This window comes from Pinus tabuliformis, chromosome 5_1, assembly GCF_031772625.1.
Source record: "Pinus tabuliformis cultivar Carrire ecotype Pingquan chromosome 5_1, CPIR1, whole genome shotgun sequence".
NCBI lineage: Eukaryota > Viridiplantae > Streptophyta > Pinopsida > Pinales > Pinaceae > Pinus > Pinus tabuliformis.
Genome location: NC_142305.1, coordinates 179,677,706 through 179,700,944, shown reverse-complemented (window position 1 = coordinate 179,700,944; position 23,239 = coordinate 179,677,706). Strand labels below are relative to the sequence as shown.

The 23,239-nt window shown below is 37.4% G+C and overlaps 1 protein-coding gene across 2 annotated transcripts in view; it reads right to left on the bottom strand.

Annotated features, from left to right (window-relative positions):
* The window catches only part of LOC149164004 (thioredoxin domain-containing protein PLP3A-like), an 83,661-nt gene that overhangs the window by 33,739 nt on the left and 26,683 nt on the right, over positions 1–23,239 (bottom strand). Inside the window, exons 2-9 of one of the 2 annotated variants that reach the window (XM_089431923.1) lie at positions 15,042–15,116; positions 14,901–14,948; positions 14,309–14,365; positions 14,029–14,114; positions 10,334–10,423; positions 9,513–9,585; positions 9,339–9,400; positions 9,112–9,209 (exon numbers count right to left, since the gene is read on the bottom strand). In XM_089431923.1, coding sequence (XP_089288049.1) covers positions 9,112–9,209; positions 9,339–9,400; positions 9,513–9,585; positions 10,334–10,423; positions 14,029–14,114; positions 14,309–14,365; positions 14,901–14,948; positions 15,042–15,116 — 589 coding nt within the window. The remainder of the gene's footprint in view (positions 1–9,111; positions 9,210–9,338; positions 9,401–9,512; positions 9,586–10,333; positions 10,424–14,028; positions 14,115–14,308; positions 14,366–14,900; positions 14,949–15,041; positions 15,117–23,239) is intronic. The other variant, XM_089431924.1, reaches the window with a different exon arrangement.

Sequence of the window (23,239 nt, the reverse complement as noted above, 5' to 3'; positions counted from 1 at the left end):
AGAATTAATCAAGGGTTTCCCCACATTGCGGTTTGTCCCTAGCTAGTGCCACATCTTGTGTCCTTTTGTCTTGGCTTGTTTTCTATTGTTTATGTTTATGTTCTCTCTGCATTTTACTATCATGTTGATGTGATTGCCAATCTGAATATTGATACTGGACTAATAAATAAATTGAAGTAAAATTGCTCTAAAGCATAGAACATACCATTGTTGCCTAAAACTAACTATGATCCTCCCAGTGGAAGTTTTCCTGATCAACCTTGCACATCTACTTCACCTACTTTTGGTCCTCTCCAAATCGAGCAACCAAATTCCGACATAGTGATCTAACCCCCTCTACAGGGCCTTATTCATAGGGTGTCTTTCATTCCACATGCTCGAGCTACTCAAAATTACAATATTGTGGAAGATTTAACTCAAACTCCTTTTGCGATGTCGGCACTCAAACTTCAAAGTCCTTCAAAGTTACCCTATGCAACAAAAAGCACTATTGTCTACTATTGGTGGAGTTGATCCATCTAATTTGAGTTTGAGAATTTTTTATTTTGATAATCAAGTACTAAGGCTCTGCCACCAACTTGCATTCCAAATTCAAGTTGTGTGTGGAAAAATATTTTTTGTATCGTCATTGACAAGCCTCAACCTGCATAATGTCCTTAACTTGTTGGAAAGCCATTAGCTCTCCTTCTATCAATCAATCATCAACAAATTTAAAAGCATTTGATGGTAGAGGATTCAAACCCTATGGAATTCTTAATGCATTGCCTATCGAATTAGAAGGTAAAACAGTAACAGTCAACGTAGAAGTCATTGACGGACCTCTCGATTATAGCCTTTACTTGGTCATACTTCGACCTACGCTATCTCTGTCAGAGTTTCTGCTCTTTTCGTGTACTTCGCTTCCCTCACCAAGGTAAAATAGTCACAGTAGACCAACTTGCTTATTATTCTTCTAATTCATGCACGACCAGTAATGTATCGTTCGTAGGTAAAACCCATTTCCCTATGATGATGTCGACGTGGGTCTTGTTGCCTCACAATCTAGTAGGGGTACCTAAGGGACAACTACTAGACCAAATGACAACAATGGGACAAAAGCCTTATTATCACCTCGATCAATGCCCCATGCTCTTTACGGACTTTCATCGATGGGAGGAGTCTCGATATGAAGGAAATCACTAGAATAATAGGATCAATGGTTAGGCATGGTGTGATTTCCAAAGCCCATTCAAACGAGTGACTCAGATAATGGTTTGGTTGTTTCAAAAGAAAGATAAAGGCTCTCCAAGAAAGGCTTATGAGGAAGCCTAGGCCTACGAGGAAGGGATACTCAATGCAAGGGACACACCTAAATCAAGGCTTCCTAAGAGAATAAAGGACCTCTCTTAGGGTTATATAAGATAACAATCATATAAGGATTTGGGACCACAAGAGAGACCTAGGGGATCAAGCGAGGCCTAGGATTTGCTCCAATACAAGAATACAAAAAATCCAAACATCAAAATGCATCAGCAACTTACAATTTCGTCCATCAATTGCAAGTCTGAATTCTTTTTACAAGAGAGATCCCAATCCAAATGATCATGAGTTACAAATGAGGCGCATCTTCTATTTATATGGGCCATAAGGGCAATGTTGCACGAAGCGGGGATGAAATGGAGAGGTTTTTTGGAAGCATAGACGCGGAAGCGTCATTTTCCAAAAATCTAGGAAGCAAAGCATCTCGGAAGCATCTACTATATATATATATGTATATTTGGATTTATATTCAAAACAAACATTCCAAATACCAATTAATTGTAGAAGACATGAAAACATGCATATTTGCACATAAATCAAAATACATATTGCATCCATGATTCCATTGTACATCAATGATTAATTATTCAAGCATCAACCATCTATATTCTAGCAATTACAAACATACATCAAATTTTTAAGCATATTATAAAACATAAAACATAGAGCATATTATCTAGCAAGTGAGCAACTGTCAACATTTGTCATGTCCAAAATTCAAATAATAATGTTTACAAAACAGGTCACTTGGTCAAGGCTAAGACAAGAAGGTTCAAATTCACAACCAGCCTATAAGTCTAATGATTAATCTATGACAAAAGTAGTAAATTGTGAATATATCTATTAATCTCTCCTCCTTCCACCACGAAGAGAACGTGGTGGTGGGCCTCCACGTGTTGGCAATGAAGAAGGTGCCTATGGAAGTTGTGGGAGTGGTATTGAAACTGATGAAGACGAAGCCCTTGTTGTTGGTGTTGAACCATGGAACCTGGGAACCAAGGGACCAGAATGCGTGGCATCTCAGCCTGATCATCATCATCCTGGAATCGCTCAAGAAATTCATACCAAAAAAACCACTAGTTAATAAAAAATTAAAAACAAGAATTACATAAATGCTTTATAAGCAAAATTCATACCACAATGGACATACCTGGATAAGAGCATCCTCTAATTGCTCTAATCGCAACACTCCATCCTCCAAATTGGGCTCCTCTGGATTCCTGTCCCAAACCTTAAGGTCTTTATTAGTCTTTGCATCATCACAGTAATGGGACAACAATCGCAAGTTGTAATGAACATAAACCAAGCTCTCTGCCCGGTCTAAACTCAACCTGTTCCTTTTAACACTGTGGATGAAAGAATAAGAGCTCCAACACCTCTCTGCAAAAGAAGTGTTTACCACCTGTGATAGCACCCACAATGCCAAAGTCTATAGAAGTGTAGTAGCACCTCCATGCATGTTCCACCACTCAAGAGAAGAAAAAGTCTCTTGATGTCTAATTGCATGCATGCTCCCAAATGGACCAGTGCTAAGCCTATAGTTGCTCAATTGTCTTCGTACCATGGCAGCCTCCTCCTCATCAAAGACTAATTTACTCAATGCAATCATATATTTTTTGTGAACCTCTTGATCTAGGTGTGGTTTTCTCCTACTCCCGTTCCCCCCCCCCCAAGTGCTAGCGTTGAAAGGCATGATGGATGATAGTATTTAGGTGTCAAAACATATGCTAATGCATTTGATGGAACATTTAGCATTTCCCATCGATTTTCAACCTCTGCATGAATATAATTGTACAAGGTGATATCTCTAGGCTCAACAATGTCTTTAATTTGCCCCAACATGATGCTATCCATTTGCTCATACACCTCCCCAATTATTGGTCGATCTGAATCTCCAAACTTGATCATGTAATAATTGGTGAATTGCAAAACATATTTAACTTGTGACCAAAAGTACATGTTAAGAATAGTTTCCTTGGCTACATTAGCACCATCTCTATCCATGTTAATTTCCTCCCATGATTCAGCAGTCACCATATTAGTTAAAGCTTGTCTCACCTTCACTAGCTGCCTAAAGGTGAGGTAATAACTTGCAAATCTTGTTTTTGCAAGTTTAAGCAACTGCAACTTGGAGTAAGTGCCATAGAAGTAGTTTACCCTTGTATGCCCTGTGATAAATTTAATGAGTTGCTTCCCTCTCCTGTAAAGCTCATTAATCCACCCACATTCTTTATGCTTCACAATATCATGCATCAAAAGGTTCAATGTGTGAACTAGGCACCCAGACCAAAAGATGCGTGGATGAGTACGCTCAATAACTTTTCCTGCTGCCTTACAATTTGTTGCATTATTTGTGATCACTTGAACCACATTATTTGGACCAACATCTATGATTGATTGCAATAGGAGATCTACAATGTTTTGGGAAGATGCCCTGATCGAGGAGTCATGACATGTAATAAATATTGCCCCACTAGCAGAAACACCAAGATCATTTATCAAATGTTGGTTTCTAATATTTGTCCACTCATACGATACAATGGATACCCCACAATCTACCCACTCATTTGTAAAACATGTCAAAGCTCTTTGAACCTTTGCTTTTTCTCTTTCTAATAACATTGTTCTAGCTTTCTCATAGTTGGGAGACTTGTATCCTTTTGGGGCTTCATTGATGGCCTTTACCAGTTCATGCCAATAGGGAGAGCGAATCACATTGAATGGTACACCGCAAGCACAAAGAAATCATATTATCTTTCCATCCACATCATCCCTCCCAGCAACATTCAAGAAATCCACTATTGTTCTTTTACCTCTAGAGGTTGCAGAAGTACCATGAGGAGATGAGCTATCAAATTTAGAGGTTGCATTTGATTCAGACTGAGTTTTTTGTTTCTTGTTTTTTTGTTGTGCAACCTCCTCTATTTGGATGTATTTTCTTCTTCGTTCAACTGAAATGTTTGGGCAAATTTGTATCCCCACAACACACTTTTTATCATCATTGTCCATCACACCAGAAAGATGCCTCCTCACACTGATATATGAACCACTAAATTGTTTTCCTCCAGGACAACCATGAGGGCACAAAAACTTGTATCTTCCACCACCCTTTCCCCCTTCAAGTTTGGTCACATAGGTCCACAAGGGTGTTAATGCAGCTTTTCCCTCTAGTGTTTTAGTGTTCCCTTCAGGTTCATCGCCTTCCTCTTCAAAGAATTCTTCCTCACCATACATTGGGCCACTCATATGGAGACCATTGTCCTCTTGCTCTTCTTCCCTTCTATTCCTACTCCCCCTTGCCATCATTAAAACCAAAAGTGGAATGATACATAGAAGCCAAAAGAACACCAGCTTGGAACATAGATATAGGTGGTGGACAACCTGCAATTAAATGAACAAGTAGAAAGAATGGGAAAGAGTAGGAGAGGGAGGAGAAAAATACAAAAAACAATGACAAAAAAATGAGGGAGTTCGGGGTTTGCACTTATCTCTTTAGCTCTTGTAGATGGAAGCCCTTCTTTACTCCTCCAAGCTCCTCCTCCTTCTCCTAGCTCCTCCTCCTTCACTCCTCCAAGCTCTACTCTCTTTCTCCTCTCTTCTCTTCTCCTCTTTTCTCCAAGCTCTCATAAATAAAAGTGAGCAAATTAGAGATGAAAGGGTCTTTAATCCCTTCACTCGTCACCCTAAACCAAGGTGGACCCACCCCCAACAAAGAAAAACAAAAAAATAAAAATAAAAATAAAAAAAAGTGCCACTTTATGGCTCGCACAGTGGAAACGGCCGCTTGCCCGACGAAGCAGCTGCGATCTGTACAAATCCGACCTGAAAATGTCGTGGATCGTATAGCCGATCCGTCGTACAAAACGTGGATCGTATAGCCGATCCGTCGTACAAAACGCGGATCGGGTCATACGATTCTGAAATGGCAGGAACCATATTTTTCAACCTGATCCACATTTCGGAGGGCAGATCACCCACAGATCCATACAGATCGCGTTTTGGGCTTTTGATCGGGGGGGGGCGATCCTACAACACTGCATAAGGGGTTTGATTTAGTCTAATTAGCCTAATCAGCCCCTAAAAACAACATTCATGTGAAAAATAACATATCTTTTGGTGAAAAGCCCACCAAATACAAAATAAGCCTTCCTAATGAGGTCGAAATGATAAAATAGTGGTGCAAAGGGTCGTTGGAAGGCCAAAAATAAGTCCTCAATGTGCTAAGTTGAAGAGGAGGGCTCTCAAAGTAATGACCAAGGGGGTGGCCTCTTGGTTTTCGACCAAAAAATTTGTAGCGCTCCCAAGTCGCTGAGGGGTACAATGAATGGTCTCATGAGCCTCCAACTGAATCAAACATGTCAATGCTCCATCAATAATGGCTAGAATGATGATATAATCCCTCCCATGTCTCTCTGGATGAGACAAAACCCCGTCTGGGCTTTGGATCAACTACTAAGTGTCTAGTGCAAGTATGTAGTTGGCTAGGCAACGTGATCCAAGTGCATCATCATCTTTGTCTAGTTGATGAATGAGCAAGTAATATGTGGCGCTAAAGAAGCCCAAGCAGAGATGAGACTTGGTTTTGTGAGATCCTTGTCATATGTTGGCAAGTGACAATGCCCCCAATGAATATAGGGTGATAGATTAATATCCCTTATTGTCCGTAGATATAGGGTGGTAGTCAGAGCTCCCCTATGATGATTCTTCTTCATTAGAGTGAGACATCATTGTTCCGTATGATATAGAGCAGAGATGAGCAGAGAAAGCAGAAATATTTTGTTGTAGAAAGAAATCCTTCCCTAACTGAGAGGGAGTGTTGAAAATTTGGCAGGTCAAGGATGAATTTCTAAAAATATAAAGTTTAAAAATATAAAGTCTAAAAATAGAATTTGTAAAAATAGAAAGTCTCAAGATAGCAAATCACCTTGCATCAATTGGTAATCAAGTATTGTTGTTGAAAAATCCCTTCTGATCATCAATCAATCCTAATAGTTCAATTTCGACTTAATCATCAATATTATCATTAATATTATTATTATTATTCTTATGATACTATTATATTATTATTAAAAAGAAATTCAAGTCACTCAATCATGGCTCTCAATAATGTTCTCTTACACTCTCATTATTGGCATGGCATATTCCTCTTACACTCTCATTAATGCTCTTACACTCTCTTACACGAATTAAAGCATGTCATAAAAGATTCTCTTACACTCAATAAAAGCATGTCATAAAAGATTCCTCTTACACAATCTTTCATGCATATCAAAGGCATGTGTACCTTATTAATGACAAGAGTTACATTCCTAAATGGGCATGAGTTACACTCCTCTTGGCATGCGAGTTACTCCTCCTCTATGGCATGGATTTGTTGCTCCTATATATATGTGTCTCATTCTTTCTCCACTTGCTACTTGTGCATTGTGAAAAAAAAACGATCTTGAGAAAGAGTGGGAGAGAGTTGAAGAGGATTGTGAGAGAGAGCCTTGGAGAGTAAGAGCAGAACTTGGTGAGCCAAGGTTGATTTAGTGCTTCAATGTTTCAGTGTTGATTCAATATGTGCATTTGCTGCTGTTACCAGTGATCTTCATGCTACAGCTTGTTCAGATTTGGGTGAACTTACTCATTCTCTGGATCTCTCATTGTACTTTGTATCTCTGTTGAACAATTGATTTCTAATAGAAGAAGAATCTGGATGGATTTTCCCCTTGTGGGTTTTGCTCTGGTCATTGGACCTAAATTCTCTGTATATCATTGTATTCTTGGTTGTCTTCTATTGTGCATTTGATTTATGTTCAATCTACAATTGCTTATCTAATATTGCAGCATAGAGAAGTTTTGTAATAAGTGTCTACAATATATAGTGTCTACACTCTTGATTTATACTCTTGTGTTTTTTGTATTCAAAACTTGATGCCATGATTGGTGTTTCTTAACACTTACAGTTTCTGTTGTAGGATAAATTCTATGGGTTCAAATGTGCTATCATGAATTAGAGCTGTACTGCTAATATTTTTTTGTCGAGTGAATTACATTGTTCCAAAAGAAAACATAATTTTTGGTTTGCTGCTCACAAGAAACCTCTGATCAAATAATAGACTCGAAGCCCCCCAAGGTGTCCTCTCTATATAACTGAATAAGAAAAGTCGCAAAATTTTATCCTCCTTTGTCAAAAGGTAAGATTTTCTGCAAGCTGTTATTGGCAGATTCACGGTCCAACTTTCCCCTACTCCTATAATTGGTAGGAGGTCCTAAACACGGAAGAAATTACTAAAGCATATCTTGGGTACAATTTGGAATTTTCTCCTTCGATATACACTTTGGAAAGTATGGATAGCAGCTCTTTATCATGACAATTTTCCTTCTCTGGAAAGAATTGGCCAAAGTTAGGACCTTGATATTTGAACCGGTCATATCTAACTATTAGATGTCTACAGAGGAAGTCTTATACCAAAATGTAAATGCATGATAACTGAACCGGTCAAATCTAACTATTGGATGTCTACAAAAGAAGTCTTATGCCAAAATGTGAATGCACGATACATCCACTGGATAATCTATGGCTAGATAAGAGGAAAGATTAAAGAAAATAGCCAATTGTTTTCAAAACATAACCCAAATGCTTACATTTTTTGTTCTGAAGAATGTAAGCATTTGGGTCTAGCAGAAGCTTTCTCAGTCGTTAAGTCCAGTCGGAGGTGACTCGCCATCAACTGCAACACAGCATCCCACCCCTTGACAGGAGGTGGATGCTTGGCAATCAAAGAATAGAGGAAGCTTTCAATGCCTTGATTGCTAAGTTTCTCGATGTCTTGATTGCATCCCTTTTGTTCAACTTTCTTCTATAGCATGATTGTTTTGAATTCTAATATGCAATGATTGTTCAGGACTGCAATTCTTTGCTCTGAATTTAGATATAACATGATTGTTCTAGATCTTAGTATGACATTGCTGTTTCAGAGTCCAGTGTGGCGATTGTTTCAGCTTCCAATATGAAATCGAAGGAGCTCAACAATGGCAATCATGCATGAAATCATGGCTGTCTGGGAAGAGAAATATATGATGCGGCATGGTTCAGTCACTGGTTATAATGTGTTTGGCTGGAAAATCTTGTAAAGGAATTTTTTCCATTTTGGGAGAAACATGTTAAGATCTCCTTGCTTTTATACTATAATTTTCTGTTTTAAAAGATAGCTTGTTCAAAAGCTCTAATAGTTTGCTAGCAATATCGTAGAAGCTTTTGGGTTTGCTACCCTTTTATAACATGGTTTGACTCTTAGCCTCTATTCTGCAATTAATTGTATTTGGTTTCAATTCATCCAATCTCATAAATCTTAATATTATTATATTATAGAAAGGGGGAAGAACTAGAGAAAAAAATTACAGGTTAAGACTTTATCACATCAAAAAAATCCCTCCAACGTTGCAGTCAGGACCTTTTCACCACAAGAGGAGAAAAACAAAAACAAAGTTTCCCAAACACATAGGAAGGATTGATGAGTTCAGATATGTTTTTAGCACAAAACATAAATCCTTCTAGCATTACAGTTAGCACCTGTCTGCTACACGAGAACAATTAGGAATGCCTAGGTCAGTGTATAAGAGGTAGTTTGTAACAGGAAACTGAACTTTGTCACTGGGCTTCATGGATCTACATTCACTATCCAAGTTTAGAGCAACCAAAAAAATAAACACTAAATGGTGTCCGACATCAAGATCAATGATGGGACTCACTTCTCATGAGCAAAGATAACTATACTGCATACTTTTCAAAGAAAATGGTAAAGAGATTAGGAAATAATAAAGCACCTTTCTTCAAAAGCCAATTCTCGAGAACCTTTGTTGAGAAATCATCTCTTCCTCCCAACTCCTGGAAACCAATAAGTCTCTCGGTAGCTACACCATCCCTGTATATTTCAGTGTTATTTAGCTCAAAGCATACAATCAATTCGCTCTTTAATTTGCATTTTATCACCAAGAAATAGGCCTTCTCAATTTAAATCCTCAACAGAGTTCAAGCAAGTCACGAAACTTACCTAAACAGGATCACACAAGGTAATGTCTTGATGGCTAATTTTGTAACAAAAAAGGGAGCATTCTGCATGGCAATATTTCGAGATGTGAGAATTGCGTAACATTTAACATTCTGCAGTTGCCTAGAATTCAAATTCAGACATGATGTTTTAGCACAATCATGAGCAATGACTGACCTCGGCATCAACCCTAATAAACTTTGTTTCGAAATATTTGGGAGCCAACAATTTAAGATGTTTATCCACAATTCTGCAAATTTAACAAGGATACACATGAAAAAGTGGACAGTATAATAAATCCAGCGAATGTTAAACAAAAATTCTCATGAAAAAAGCAGGAAATGCAATGAATGACAAAGTTGCCTTTCTGCAAACTTAATATGGTTAAGGAAAAAAGAAAACTAAGATCATTCAAATCTTTATAACAGCACTAATTTCCATGCAATAGTATATCTTTTTTTTGTTGAGCAGAATATACTAATTATGGGCTATAATAGAGTATTTAGGTGGAGAATTACACTCTGGAAGGAACCATTGAAAGGAAATTTATATTTTACAATACAAACCTAGATAAATAAAATAAACAGGCTTAATAGCCTGAGAATTAGTTTTGTAAATTACTTCTGGAAAAGAGATCTCTTCACGACAGACTGTATATACAAAATAAGCTCCGCTCTTACTTGCATGAAAAGGTTTAACATGCTTAACATTGATATTTCCATATTTTTCCCCTTGCTTGAAAATAAACGGTCTCTCCCTTTGGGCTTCTCAACATTAATGTGTAATACCCCACCATGACACCCATAGTAAGGAATTCTATGTGTAAATATTGAGGTATGTTATGACGTATTTTAATATTCGGGAGCACCAGTACAAATACCCATTATTCAAGAAGCTATATTTTGATTGTGAGATGCAATGCAAGTATGAAGGAAGATGACATAATGCTAAAGTAAAAGGTGAAAAGCCACATGCATAATGATAAACTAAAAACTGACCTATTGCCTAAAGAAGAGGCTGGGGGAGTAGGGTGCTGTGTATGACAAGCGGCAAAGATCTCATGGAACTTTCTAAAATCCTTGAACGCCCTATAAGAACCAAAACAAACAAACAAACAAAACTAATAGACCAACAAGTACATAAAACGTTCAAATTTTGATTAATTAATAATTATTCATGTACATTGATATAAATCCAAACCATTAAACACCAAATACACCAAGTTTTAACATGCATATAAGCATTGGACAAGTGAATATAGCAAAATGGCACCAAATGAAATACATGTATATACTATAAACCAAAATACATTAGCATTAAGGCTCTAAATGGCCTGTAGAACCCAAAAAATAATCATACAATAGCCTATAGTCAAATAAACTAGGGAACTTCTAGGAGGGAAGTAGAAGAGCATCATGGCACTACATGGAGTAAGAGACCAGGATAGACTGTACGGAGCATCAAACTTCGTAGTCTGGAAGGCCAGAATCTTATCCGTACTTGACAGAAATCGTGTCAATAACTTCGCCTTGAAGGTTATAACTATCCCAATCGACCCCAATGATAACGACAAGTACGAGGAGGCAATGGCGACGGCCAAGAGCATCATCCTTAACGGGGTCAAGGACCATGTGGTACCACACATTGCCTTGAAGGAAACGGCATATGAGATGTGGGAGGCCCTCAAGAAATTGTACCAGCATACTTCTATGCAGAGAAGAATGTTAATAGAGAATCAGTTGAGGTCGTATCAGATGAAGAAGGGAGAACCGATTGACACCTTCCTTGGAGGGCTAAACGAGATCCGAGATCAATTGAGTGCTATAGAAGCTACGCCGGATCAGAAATTTATGGTGAGGACAGTCCTGAATGCAGTCTCAGAAGACTGGGAGGTATTTGTCCAGAGTATACTGGGCAGAGAGACACTTCCACCTTTGGATGAAATGTGGGCTGCTCTTCGCCAAGAAGAGATCAGACGGCAGTCGAAGACGAGTAGCAACAGCAAGGGGATCAAAGTCAAGCAGGAGGAGGAAGATGTTTCCCTAGCATCTAAGGGAAATCAGGAGAAGCGGAAGAAGAAGGATCTCTCCAAGATCAAGTGCTTCCACTATGGGGAGTTGGGTCATTATGCGACGCAATGTCCAAGGAAGAAGAGTAAGGGAGAGTCTTCCGAGACTAAGGCAGCGCCAGTAAGCGCAGAGAAGGAAGTTTTGACAGACGATGACTATGCCATGAGTGCACACGCACCACTTGAGCGAAAGTGGGGAGACATCGAGCTGTAGTCAAGCAGATTACAGGCGATGAGGGGCAAGATCTTCGAGGTACCCAACCTCTTGCATTCCACCTTGCTACGAGAGCCCCGAAGACGAGTAGCAGGACTAGCTGAGTCGGGTAGAGATGGATGCGGATGAAGCGGCAGTGAGAGCTACAGTGCAGGAGGCCCGAGACAGCGCGAGGCTAGCAAGCTGCAGCAATGCAAGAGGCACAGGAGTGTTGCACCAGTGCAGGATGGCACAGAGAGGTGTGCAACAGTGTGAGATGCAAGGAGTTGTTGCAGCAGCGCAAAGGTCAGAGAGGGAGCACTTGTCAGCGACAAAGGAAGTTTCAACATCAAGAGGGTCTCTAGCCCAACAGAGAGATTAGAGTTGGGAGATCAATTACTTACTTCTCAGTAACTGAGTTGCAGTGCAGCAGTGGAGCAACACGATGCAACATGATGAAAGGAGGTGCAGTGCGGATGCAGTGCTGGGAGAAAGGACCAGCAGCAGCACGGATACAGAGGGAGTTGTCATATAGACGCAGTAGTGGCAGTGGCAGAACCATGGGCAGCAATACAGGATACAGCAATGCAGAGGATGGTGGGAAGCAAGCCTAGCATCAGCACAAGGACCGATGCCGGATGATCAAAGTAATACTTAGTGAGGAGTATTGCTAGAGCACAGTCCTCACTAAGAGGAAGTGTTGATTTGGGGTAGCATCGGATGTGCTCTAGCCACGAAATTTGGTGGAAAGGTTGAGGCATATGGGATCTCCAATACCCAGAAAGGGTTTGGGCAGATTCTAAACAAATTTGGTGGAAAGGTTGGGGCAAATGGGATCTCCAATACCCAGAAAGGGTTTGGGCAGATTCTAAACAGTTCAGGAGATATTAAAATAATTAATATTTTTAATGGAGTCTATAAGTCTAAACTTCGGGAAAATAAAATATTAATGTGTATTAATATGAAACTGTGTTAGAAGGGTCCACAAGACATTGATCAAGCCAGATCTAATCTTAGCCATTGATTAGGGACTTAATCTCAGTCGTTGATATGTCAACGAAAAAAGTATAAGAGAAGGCTTGAGGGGTCACTTGAATAACACACTGGAGTGATCAGTCATTCTATTCTCTAGAGCGGGGTTTTCTAAGAGAGATAGAATTAGTGATCGAGAGTTGCAGTTGAGGGGCATTGAGTACAGAAAGACAGAGAGGCAGAGATAGTGTCAAAAGAACAACAAGTAGCCAGAGAGAGTGACGCAATAGCCGCCAGAGCTCACGCAGAGGCAGTCGGGAGCTGCGGAGAGCACGAGAGAGGCCAGCGTTGCTAACGCAAAGGGCCAGAAGGCTAACACAGGGCCTCCTAAGGCTGACGCAGACCCATTCAGAGTGACGCAGTGCCAGCACTGGACAGAGAGGGATTGACGCAGTCCAGAAAGGGCAATCGTTGGGGTTTCTGCGGCAAATTGGAGCTGGGGAGCTGCCGGAAGGATTATCTGGGGTTTCAGCCAGTAGATTGGTCTCCAACTGAGAGGTATTACTACCAAGGAAATTCTTTGTCAGGTAGGCCAGTTTCTGTACTCTAATATTGCTTAATAAGAAAACCTTCAAATAGTTGCACCGGTTTTCCCACATTGGGTTTTTCCAAGGACATTGGTCCAAAAATAATGGTGTCATATGGTGTGATTGTTTATGTTTCTTTCAGTTGTTGATCTGTAATATGTTGAGCATGCACCAGTGTTTATTTTCAGTATTTACATTGTAAATAACTTGTTAAGTAACGGAACAAGTAGGTAGGAATAAATCCGATAAAGTGCATGGAGGGTTTCTAAGTAAGTAGACTTAGAAACTTCAACACTTAATATGTTCAAAACCTTCCAATGTATGCAAAACCTTTCTGATTATATCATTATTGAGACTCTTAAATTACAATTCTGCTTCTTCATTAGAACTTACATCTAACCAGGTGTGTTGCCCATGTGAAAGAGGTGTTCAATCACTCCTACGACTGGCATGCCCCTTAGACAAAACCATACAACACACACAAGTGAAGCATGTAATATGTAAATTCATTCCATGGTACCGGCGACTGCACAGCAGTCATTATGAACACATGTTTATCCAAAGGAAATGGAAGGCAAATAAGAACCAAACCTAAGGGGGTAATTAGTGGAACCTAGATGTCCAGGTCCTGCTGCGCTATTGTAAAACACCCTAGGGCCTCTAGATATCTATCATACATTTGAGTAACTTACATAATCTTTACTTTAAGCATGTTTTCTCAAAATAACGCTCATGTCACTAATTCTACCAGGGTTACACCAAGGCTGTCGTTGGTCTGCATAATTAGTTCCTCCATGTAAATGAGATTCTGATCTTTAAGCATGCTCAAATCAAAATCCATATAGTCGAAAAGGTACAGGTAAGAAAGCATACTTGCAGCGCACAAATTCCCTATGATGAAAATGGCAAATCACTTTTTTGCTTCCAGTAACTTCACCAAGAAATTCACCCTCTGTAACCTGAAAAAAAAATTGTAAGATAATTTTTTTCCTGGATTGACTCCCACCTTGTAAAAAACAAGATATTACTGTATAAACCACAAAGATCAGAAAGCCTCAGGACAGCACACTGCTTTATTTTCATCTTTCAATAAATTATAAGAATAGACGCTTCAATAAGTATGAACTGTAAAATTAACTTATACAGAACCTACCTCCCTGTACTCTCCATGGCCCTTTCTCTCTAAAGCTTGTCTTTTCTCAGCTTCTTTCTGTCATACATAAACCTCTTATAGTTCCCCAACGGCTAGATGAAAATTATGGAATAACTGCAAACAAAGCATTCTTCCTTGCAAATAACCAACCATATATTAAACTTAATGGGTAAGTCTATATTCTTTGCAAAGCAGGATTTCTGCAAGACCTTGGCAGAAAGTAGATACTAAATATACAATCAAAAATCACACATTAGTATGATTATTGTGCCATTATCTTATCAAACACCTTTTCCATGGCAGAAAATTTGACATAAGTTTTCCAAAGAATATATATATATGACATTGACATTGAATAACTGCCACAAGGAACCAAATGCTATCACATAATCTTCTACTTGTTGATATTATGAAACTTTAGCGTGTAAAGTAAACCCAACTTGGACAATAAGATATAAGTATTAGGTAGAAAATTTGATAACTGGAACACGGCCAAGCCAATAAATTGGATCCAAACTATAATGAATATGCTAAAAAAAAGAAGTTATAACAGAAAAAAGATCAAAACATGCAAGCTAAAACATATCCTCACCTTCAGAGCTGCAATTCGATCTGAATGTAATTTTTCAAGTTCAGGATCCTGGAAATGTACCAGACCACCAATAAGAAACCTAATCACGAAATAAGCAATTATATACATCTTAAATCATGAAATTTGACTTTGTCAACTTACATTCATCAGTTCATCTAGATCAACTTCTCCAGGAACACTGCTGGTGGCTTGTGCCCGTTCTTGAGCTGTTACTTCCTGAACCACCACCAAAGTCATCAAATATTAGAAAATGAAATTGCATATACAAGAGAATGAATAATCAAGTATAATTTTATGAACAATATAAAAAAAGAGTTTTGAAACAAAAGGTACAGTATAAGAACTTTCCTCTCAGAGAATGCACCTTAAAACAAAAGATGGCTGAGCACTAAAGTCTGTGAATTCAAGCATTTAGATAGAATGTTTGAAATTCGCCACAAGACTTATTGTTGGCACTGGCAGTGCTTCAATGTTCAAGGATTGATAAGGGAACAAATTAAATCTCTCAAAACACATGTACGACTCTTTTAGTGCACTATAGAATGTGCTAATATGCTGACAAATTGCAAGAGTCATGCATAGAGACTGTAAGCTTTATCCAAAGCAATATAATCACTTGCGCTGACATGCTTAATTTTTCTAAATATTTGTCAGGGCGGTCTTGGTTCAATGGTCAAGTGACACCCTTTACCAAGGTTCAAATCCCCCAAAAGACATGGTTACCTTCACGTGGGTTAGCATCAACTTCAGGGGAAGTACAAGTGACTGAAAGTTTGGCTCCAGACTGAAAGGGACAAGGAGCTGGCTTACAGTCTTCCATGTGGAAGTGATGTAGAAGATCACGGGCATACTTGGACTAGGAAAGGGAAATGCCTTCTTTGGATTGCAAGACTTGAAGACCAAGAAAATTATGCAAGTGTCCTAAGTCTATCATTTCAAACTGCTTTTTAAGGCTGGACTTCATATGGTTTATAAGGTTGGGATCACTACCAGTAAGGATACGATCATCAACATAAAGAACAAGAAAGATAAGAGACTTGTCCACTTTCTTGGTGTAGACAGTATTGTCAGAATGACACCTAGAAAAGTCAGTATCTAAAAGAAAATTATCCATTTTGGCATGCCAAGCCTGAGGGGCTTGCTTGAGACCATAAAGGGATTTCTTAAGCCGACATACAAAACTGGAGTCTGTTTGTATAAAGCCATGAGGTTGTTCCATATATATTTCTTCATGCAAATCCCCATGCAAAAAGGTGGATTTAACATCAATCTGATGGACTTCCCATTTGAAAGAGGCAGCAAGGGAAACAAGGTGGATAGAGTTCATTTTGGCAATAGGAAAGAAGGTTTCAGTATAGTCAATGCCTTCAACTTGTGAAAAACCCTTAGCGACAAGACGAACTTTATGTTTATCAACTTTTCCATCTGGTCCAAACTTGGTTCTATAAACCCATTTGCATCTAACAAGTTTTCGTCCCTTTGGAAGAGGAACAAGGTCCCATGTATCATTTGCTAATAATGAACGATATTCTTCATTCATAGCTGTGTCTCAATCTGGATGGCCTGAACCTTCTACAAAGGTGTCAGGATCATATTCCCTAAAGCTTGAGGCAATAAAGAAGAGGCCCTATCGAACTGACAACGTGTACAACGTTGATCTGTAGGATCACCTGCAAGAGCACCTGTTGCATCCCGATTAGCGCGGACCCATTTTAGAAGCTGAGGAGTTGAAAGAGAATCTCGAGAAGGTGGGGAAGGATTGTCATCCTCGTTGTCATCATCTAAAGAATATTTTCAAAAGTAGAAGAGATAGAGAGAGGTGGCACATTCGCCGAACTAGGTTCGTAGGCTGACATATTTTCAACAAACTTTACATCTCTTCTAATGATAACATTTTTTTATTTAGGTTGAAGAAGTCTATATCCTTTGACATCTTCAAAATATCCAACAAAAATACATTTTTCACTCTTAGGTTTTGAGGCTTTATGTTTCTCATCTAGAATATGGGCCCATGCTTCACTTCCAAAAACACGAAAGTGACTTACATCTAGTTTAATTGAGCTCCATGCTTCTTCCGGAGTGATATTCTTTAAAACCTTACTTGGAGTGTGATTTACTATATAGTTTGCACAGTTAATTGCTTCTACCCAAAAATTAAGACCAAGTCCTTAGATTGAAGCATACAATTAGCCATTTCCCTTAAGGTGTGATTATCCCTTTCAGCTACACCATTTTGTTGTAGAGTATATGGAACAGTATGCTGCAATTGAATTCCATGCTCAGTGCAAAAGTTGATGAATTTGTTGTTAACATATTCTCTGCCATTATTAGATCTTAGCTTAAGAATTTGATGTGCAGAGTGTTTCTCAACAAAGGCCTTAAAGGTCAAGAACATGTTAATGACTTCACCCTTGAGTTTTAAGAAGTATACCCAAGTGCGTCTAGAGAAATCATCAATGAAAGTTAAGAAATACTTGTAGCCAAAGAACGAAACAACTGGAAGTGGACCACATAAATCACTATGCACAAGCTGTAAAAGGGGTTGAAGCGAGCCACGAGGCACGTTTTTTAAAACTATCCCGATGATGTTTTCTGAGTACACATCCTGAACAAACACCATCTTTGCAAAATACCATAGGAAGACCTGTCACCATATTTTCTTTACATAGATTTTGAAGGAAGTGATAGTTTAAGTGACCAAATCACTCATGCCAAAGTTTGCTCACTTCATCATTATGAGCAACAAATATCGAGGGAAGAGTTGATGACCCAAAATTGTTAAACTTATACAACCTTGTAGAATCATGAGCAATGTCAAAAGCTAAGATCTGTCTGGGATCTCTTAAGTCCTTAATTACAACATCATAAGTTGAAAATTCAACGGTTCTACCTTCATCTGAATGAGTTATCTGATATACAGATAAAAGGTTGTAGGACAAGGTAGGAACACAATACATCATTAAATTGACCATTGTCTAGATGAATAGTTCTAGACCCTACAATACTAAGATTTATCGTCACCAACATATATATTTTTGGTGTTACAATCATTTAAAGAATAAAACATGGCTTTGCTTTTTCCCATGTGATAAGAAGCTCCAAAATCAATGGGCACTCATGAAAATAAGAAGAAGAAGATACATTTAGTGCATAACCAAACCGAGACGCTTCACAACCACATGCAAAAAGCGTTACTCCTGAAGATGAAGTTGAAGTTGAAGTTGAAGAGTGCTCCAAATGGATGTTATGCTTCTTCATTGTTGCTTCCAAGGCTTCCATCTTCTTTAAGCATTTGGATTCTAAGTGCTCGTCGCGATTACAAAAGTTGCAATGTCTATCAATCTTCTTCCCTTTGTTTTTAGTTGCCTGATCATTTTTTTGAGTTGATTTTTCGTTGTCAGACTGAAACTGCTTAGGACCCTTGTTTGGTTTAGGACCATTCTTTTTAAGATGTTGCTTCTTAGAATTCTTTGAAATTGGTTGTTGTTGGGCTGCTAAGGCTTTCTTAGAAGAGTTTCCAGTATTAAAAAGACAAAGATGTAAGAGTTTTTCCTGCTCTCTTATTAAAGAATCACAAAAGGCATCAAAAGAGGGGGACTTGTATTCTTGTCATTGAGAAATAAAGGCTTCTCTAGTAGAATAGAAGGTGGAAACAAACACAGAGTAGGTTGGTCCTAACTTAGTAAGAATGGAATAGATAAGGCTACCATCTTCTTTCTTAACCTTAACACCTTCCAAGAGAAGTCTAAGGGTCTTGAACTTGGACAAAAAATCTTCAATGGAAGAAAAATTATTAGGGTCCAACTTAAGCAATTCATTTCGACTTGATGGGCTCTAATTTCATTTTTAATTCCAAAAACTTTATTGAGTTGTTTCATTGCTTCATCGGGGTATCAATTTCTGCAATATGGAATCTAAGGTCTAGAGAAATAGACATCCCTATCAACCCACGTGTTTGATCTTGCTTATTTTCCCATTTGGCTTGTTTATCTTCATCTTTAGGTTTAGACTCTTGGCCTGAGGCTATTCTATAAAGACCTTTACTTCTAAGTAAATCCACAATGTAGGATAGTCATTGGAAGTAGTTGTTGTTGTCAAGAATAACTAGGCATGGACCTTCCATTTTAAAGAAATTGAAGTTGTAGAGGTTGAAACTAAGTGTTCAAATGGAAAGGTCTCGAAAAATTAGGCTAATTCAAAAAGCACGGCTCTAAAAATGGCTTCCGGATGAAGAAGTTTATGACTTTTTGAAAAAAAATTGTTGAAGATGCCAACGAACTACGTGAATGTTGGGAAGTGAATAATAATGTTATATTTAAAAAAAAACCCTCCCTTTCCAAACTTAATCTATTAGTTCACTTTTAAAAAAAGATTACTTTATGTGACCCACTTTTATAAATAAATGAAGGTCACTTTTACAATGGTACTTTATGAACTATCCACTAAATTGTAACTTAAATAAAAGATAAAGTGACTTTAGAATTACAAGTGACTCACTTTTTATAATGGGTGAGAACACTTTTACATAAAGTAACTTTAAAACATAAGTTACATGTGATTTTTGAAAAAGTAACTAAACAAAAAGATAGACTTGAACACAAGACCTTTATTCTCATAAAGTAACTTTGGACCAAGTGAACTAGTTTAAAAGGTTGTAATTTTTGGAAAGGAGGAAGGGGTTTTTCTTTTGCTCATTGGAGCTTTGGGGTGCGTGCTTACTTCAAAAACCCCTTTTTGCTTACAAAACAAAAAAACAACCACACAAACCAAATGAACAAGCAAGAGCCTTGCAGCTTAAAATTAGATTTGGTCGAAAACTACATATTTTCCTCAATGTTTCTGATTTTCCGAAATCACACTAAGGCGCAACGGAAAAGAGCATACGCATGAGAAAATCATTTCTTTCTGTTTTTGGTTTTACCCAGATCGCATAGAGTCGAAGGGCAAAGAGAATACGTAGAAATGAAAGGTATAGATCCGGTAATAAAAAAAAATTATAGAAGACTATAAACCAAAATAAACAGAGAGATAAATATGTTAGATTTTAGGCTTTTGTGGAAGTTTTTTGCAGTAGCATGATCCGGATTATCCACAGTTTTGTGTTCATTCTGTCGATGTTTCAAACCCCAAAGAGGGTCCATCATCAGGACTAATTCAGATAGAATATGAATGAAGTCTTATTGAGAGAAGAGTCTATCGACCTAGGAATAAATAAACCTAGATCCCTAATTTTTAAGGAAGTCGACACTTATATTATGATTTCTAATTTATTTTAATTTATTATTATTTTATTTATAAAAATTTTATTTAATTAAATTAATTATTTAGCCTTGATTATTCCCATAGTTTTTCTGGAACCTAAAAATTTTTATTTTAATTCATAAATAAGTTTAATTTATTAGTTTATAATTTAATTTATTAGTTTATAATTTAATTTATTAGTTCAATTTGATCCATAATTTTTATTTATTATATTTATTGGTATTTACCATATTTTTCATTGTTAATCCTTCTTCTTTTTTTCTTTTTTTTTCCCCAGGTCGATAGACTCACAAACAGATCACAGATCAATACACCAGTATTCTATATGTGGTTAAAACCCTCAAAGAGGGAAACAGTCCACGGCCTGAGCCAACGCGGCCACTTCAAGCAATTTATTAATGTAAAATAAAAATAAAAAATTACATAAGCTTCTCTCATGAACGGTACCTTACAAATGACCCTCCATGCTCTTTAAATAGAAATCATGGACCAATCGGGTGTTAAGCCATGGATCAAGTGTCGGTAATACTGAGGAGAGAATGAACAGTCGGATCACTTCATGTCTAGAACATGTCGTGATCGTCGGATTGTAAGTTACAAAAAGTACATACTAAAGAAACGCATTTTACCTAACTATACACTAGACCAAGTTATACTTAATTATTTCCTATGTATCGAAATATCCTAACAATAAATGTCGAATTCACAACGTATTTCATGTTTCGTGCCTCAAAAAGGCACTAGGTCAAAACCAACTAGCTCAAACCGAGATACCTGAAGTCGATGAAGAAGGAAGGATTATCTTAGAACCTGAAGTTATCCTTGCAACCATAGAAAAGGTACTTCGTTCCAAAACTATTAGAGAATCCCTGATCAAGTGGAAAAAAACATCCACGAGAAGACTCCTCATGGGAAATAAAGAAGCTCTGACAGCAATGCCCTCCGGATCCCTTGCTTTGAGGACAAGATAATTTTTAAGGGTGGGCCAATGTTATGAAAAAATAATTCATTGAAATAGTTTAATAAAATATATATAATAATTAATTAATTAATTTGTTAATTATTTATTTATTTAAACATTTTTCTTAATGAAGAGTCATTGTCAAAAAGACATGACCATTTACCCCCGTGACTGGTCACTGCCTATTTAGCAATGTTACCAGACTCGGAATCGGCAATAAATCGGCGAGGCAAAAGAGCGAAGAGTTTTAATCGGATCGGGAAAAAATCGGCAAAAAATCGTTGAATTCACTAAATAAAAATATACACATATATTGAATTAAAAAAAAAAAAAAAAAAACCATTTTTCATTAATATTGGGTAAAGGTATGTCCAAACAATGCATAATATAAATAGATGTCCAAAATATCATGAATAAATAAGTATCTCATATGTGTTATGAGTCCACACATGATCCGATTCTGGTAACATTGGATTGAAAAAGGAAAAACTTAGGCAGGTAACATCATAGTTATTAAAATATATATATATATATATATATATATATATATTTTAATAACTATGATGTTACCTGCCCAAGTTTTTCCTTTTTCAAAATTCAATCAAGTTTTTGATCAATTTAAATATATAAAAAATGGTAAATATAATAAAAATCGATTTTACAATTAGAAATAAAATATAATATCAAAAATTAAAGAAAAATATTTATAATTTAAAACCATATACACATTTTTAATAATTAAAAAAAAAAATCAAAGAAAAGTATTTTTAATAATTAAAATATTAAAAATTAAATAGAAATCATTATAATTTAAAACGAGCTTAATAAAAATTTTGATAATTAAAAATATTAAAAGTCGAATAAAAGTATTTATAATTTAAAACCAAATAAATATTTTGGAAAAAAAGAAAAAAAGAGATGAAAAAATAAAACCAGACAAAAAGGAAATTAACAAAAAGCTGGATCGTTCTCTTTTGTGTAGCCAATTCAATTCAAATTTTGAAGCGCATGCAGTTGGGAATGAAATGCTCGGCCGCATTACCAAACCAAAAAGCTATCAGTTCAGAGCGTTTTGACCGTTTCAAAAAGAGAGTATATAGTACATTATCGCATGCTAAACATCCGCAGACTTTCATCTCTTCTTCATAAACAGAAACGTTGGTGTCTGGACGCTGGATGCGGGAGTATGAATAAACCGTAAACGCCACAAACAGAAACGCTGGTCGATAAAGTGATAAACCGTAAACGCCACAAACAGAAACCCGATAAACGTAAACCCAAAAATTTTGGCGGGACTCGGAAAAAAACGCAGAGTCGGGTAGACGCGCGAGTCAAAATCGCGTTGACCACGAGTCAAACTCGGTCAACGCGATTTGACTCCGGAAGATTCGGATCTGATCGTTTCCATACCGAGCCGAGCGGGAATCGCGATTAATCGGCTAAATCGCCGATTCCTGTTTCACTGCTATTTAGGCATACCATCCAAGGGAATGTAAATCATCATTTAGTCATTATTAATGACATATATATATTTATACATTTCAGTGTGGAAATCTAAGTTAAATTCCAGCGTACAGTTTTGGATTTTCCAACAGACAATAAGGTCACTATAGTAATAAAATGATGATATAGCCCAAATTGATTACTTTTGAAGATGTGAAATATAGTGCCTCAATAGTAGAAACCCTAACTGTTGATGGTTAATCCTTAATTCAAAACTTCAACACACTGGAAGATAAGATTCAGAATTGTTTGTTCATACCTCTATTCTTGCTAGATGAAGATTCATATTTAGAAGGATTCAAGCAATGTATCTGGTGGCTACAATTCTTCATTAATTGCAGGAGTGTGACATACCTTAGTCTGTTCATAAAGTTACCTTAGATGTTGCATGGAATTATTTCTCATATATGTAATGAACAAGCTTCGAACTTGCTATAGTCGGCTTCACTTCCTTTTGGCAGACACAAGAGCAAGTATATGTATTCAGAGTGTCATTGTAGATGAGGATCTAGGCCGAATTCTTTTACAAAAATCATCCACCGTTTGATCATTGGGGTAAACACGTCAAAACTTTTACAACTGCAATCACAATCATTACAAGTACACAAGGGAA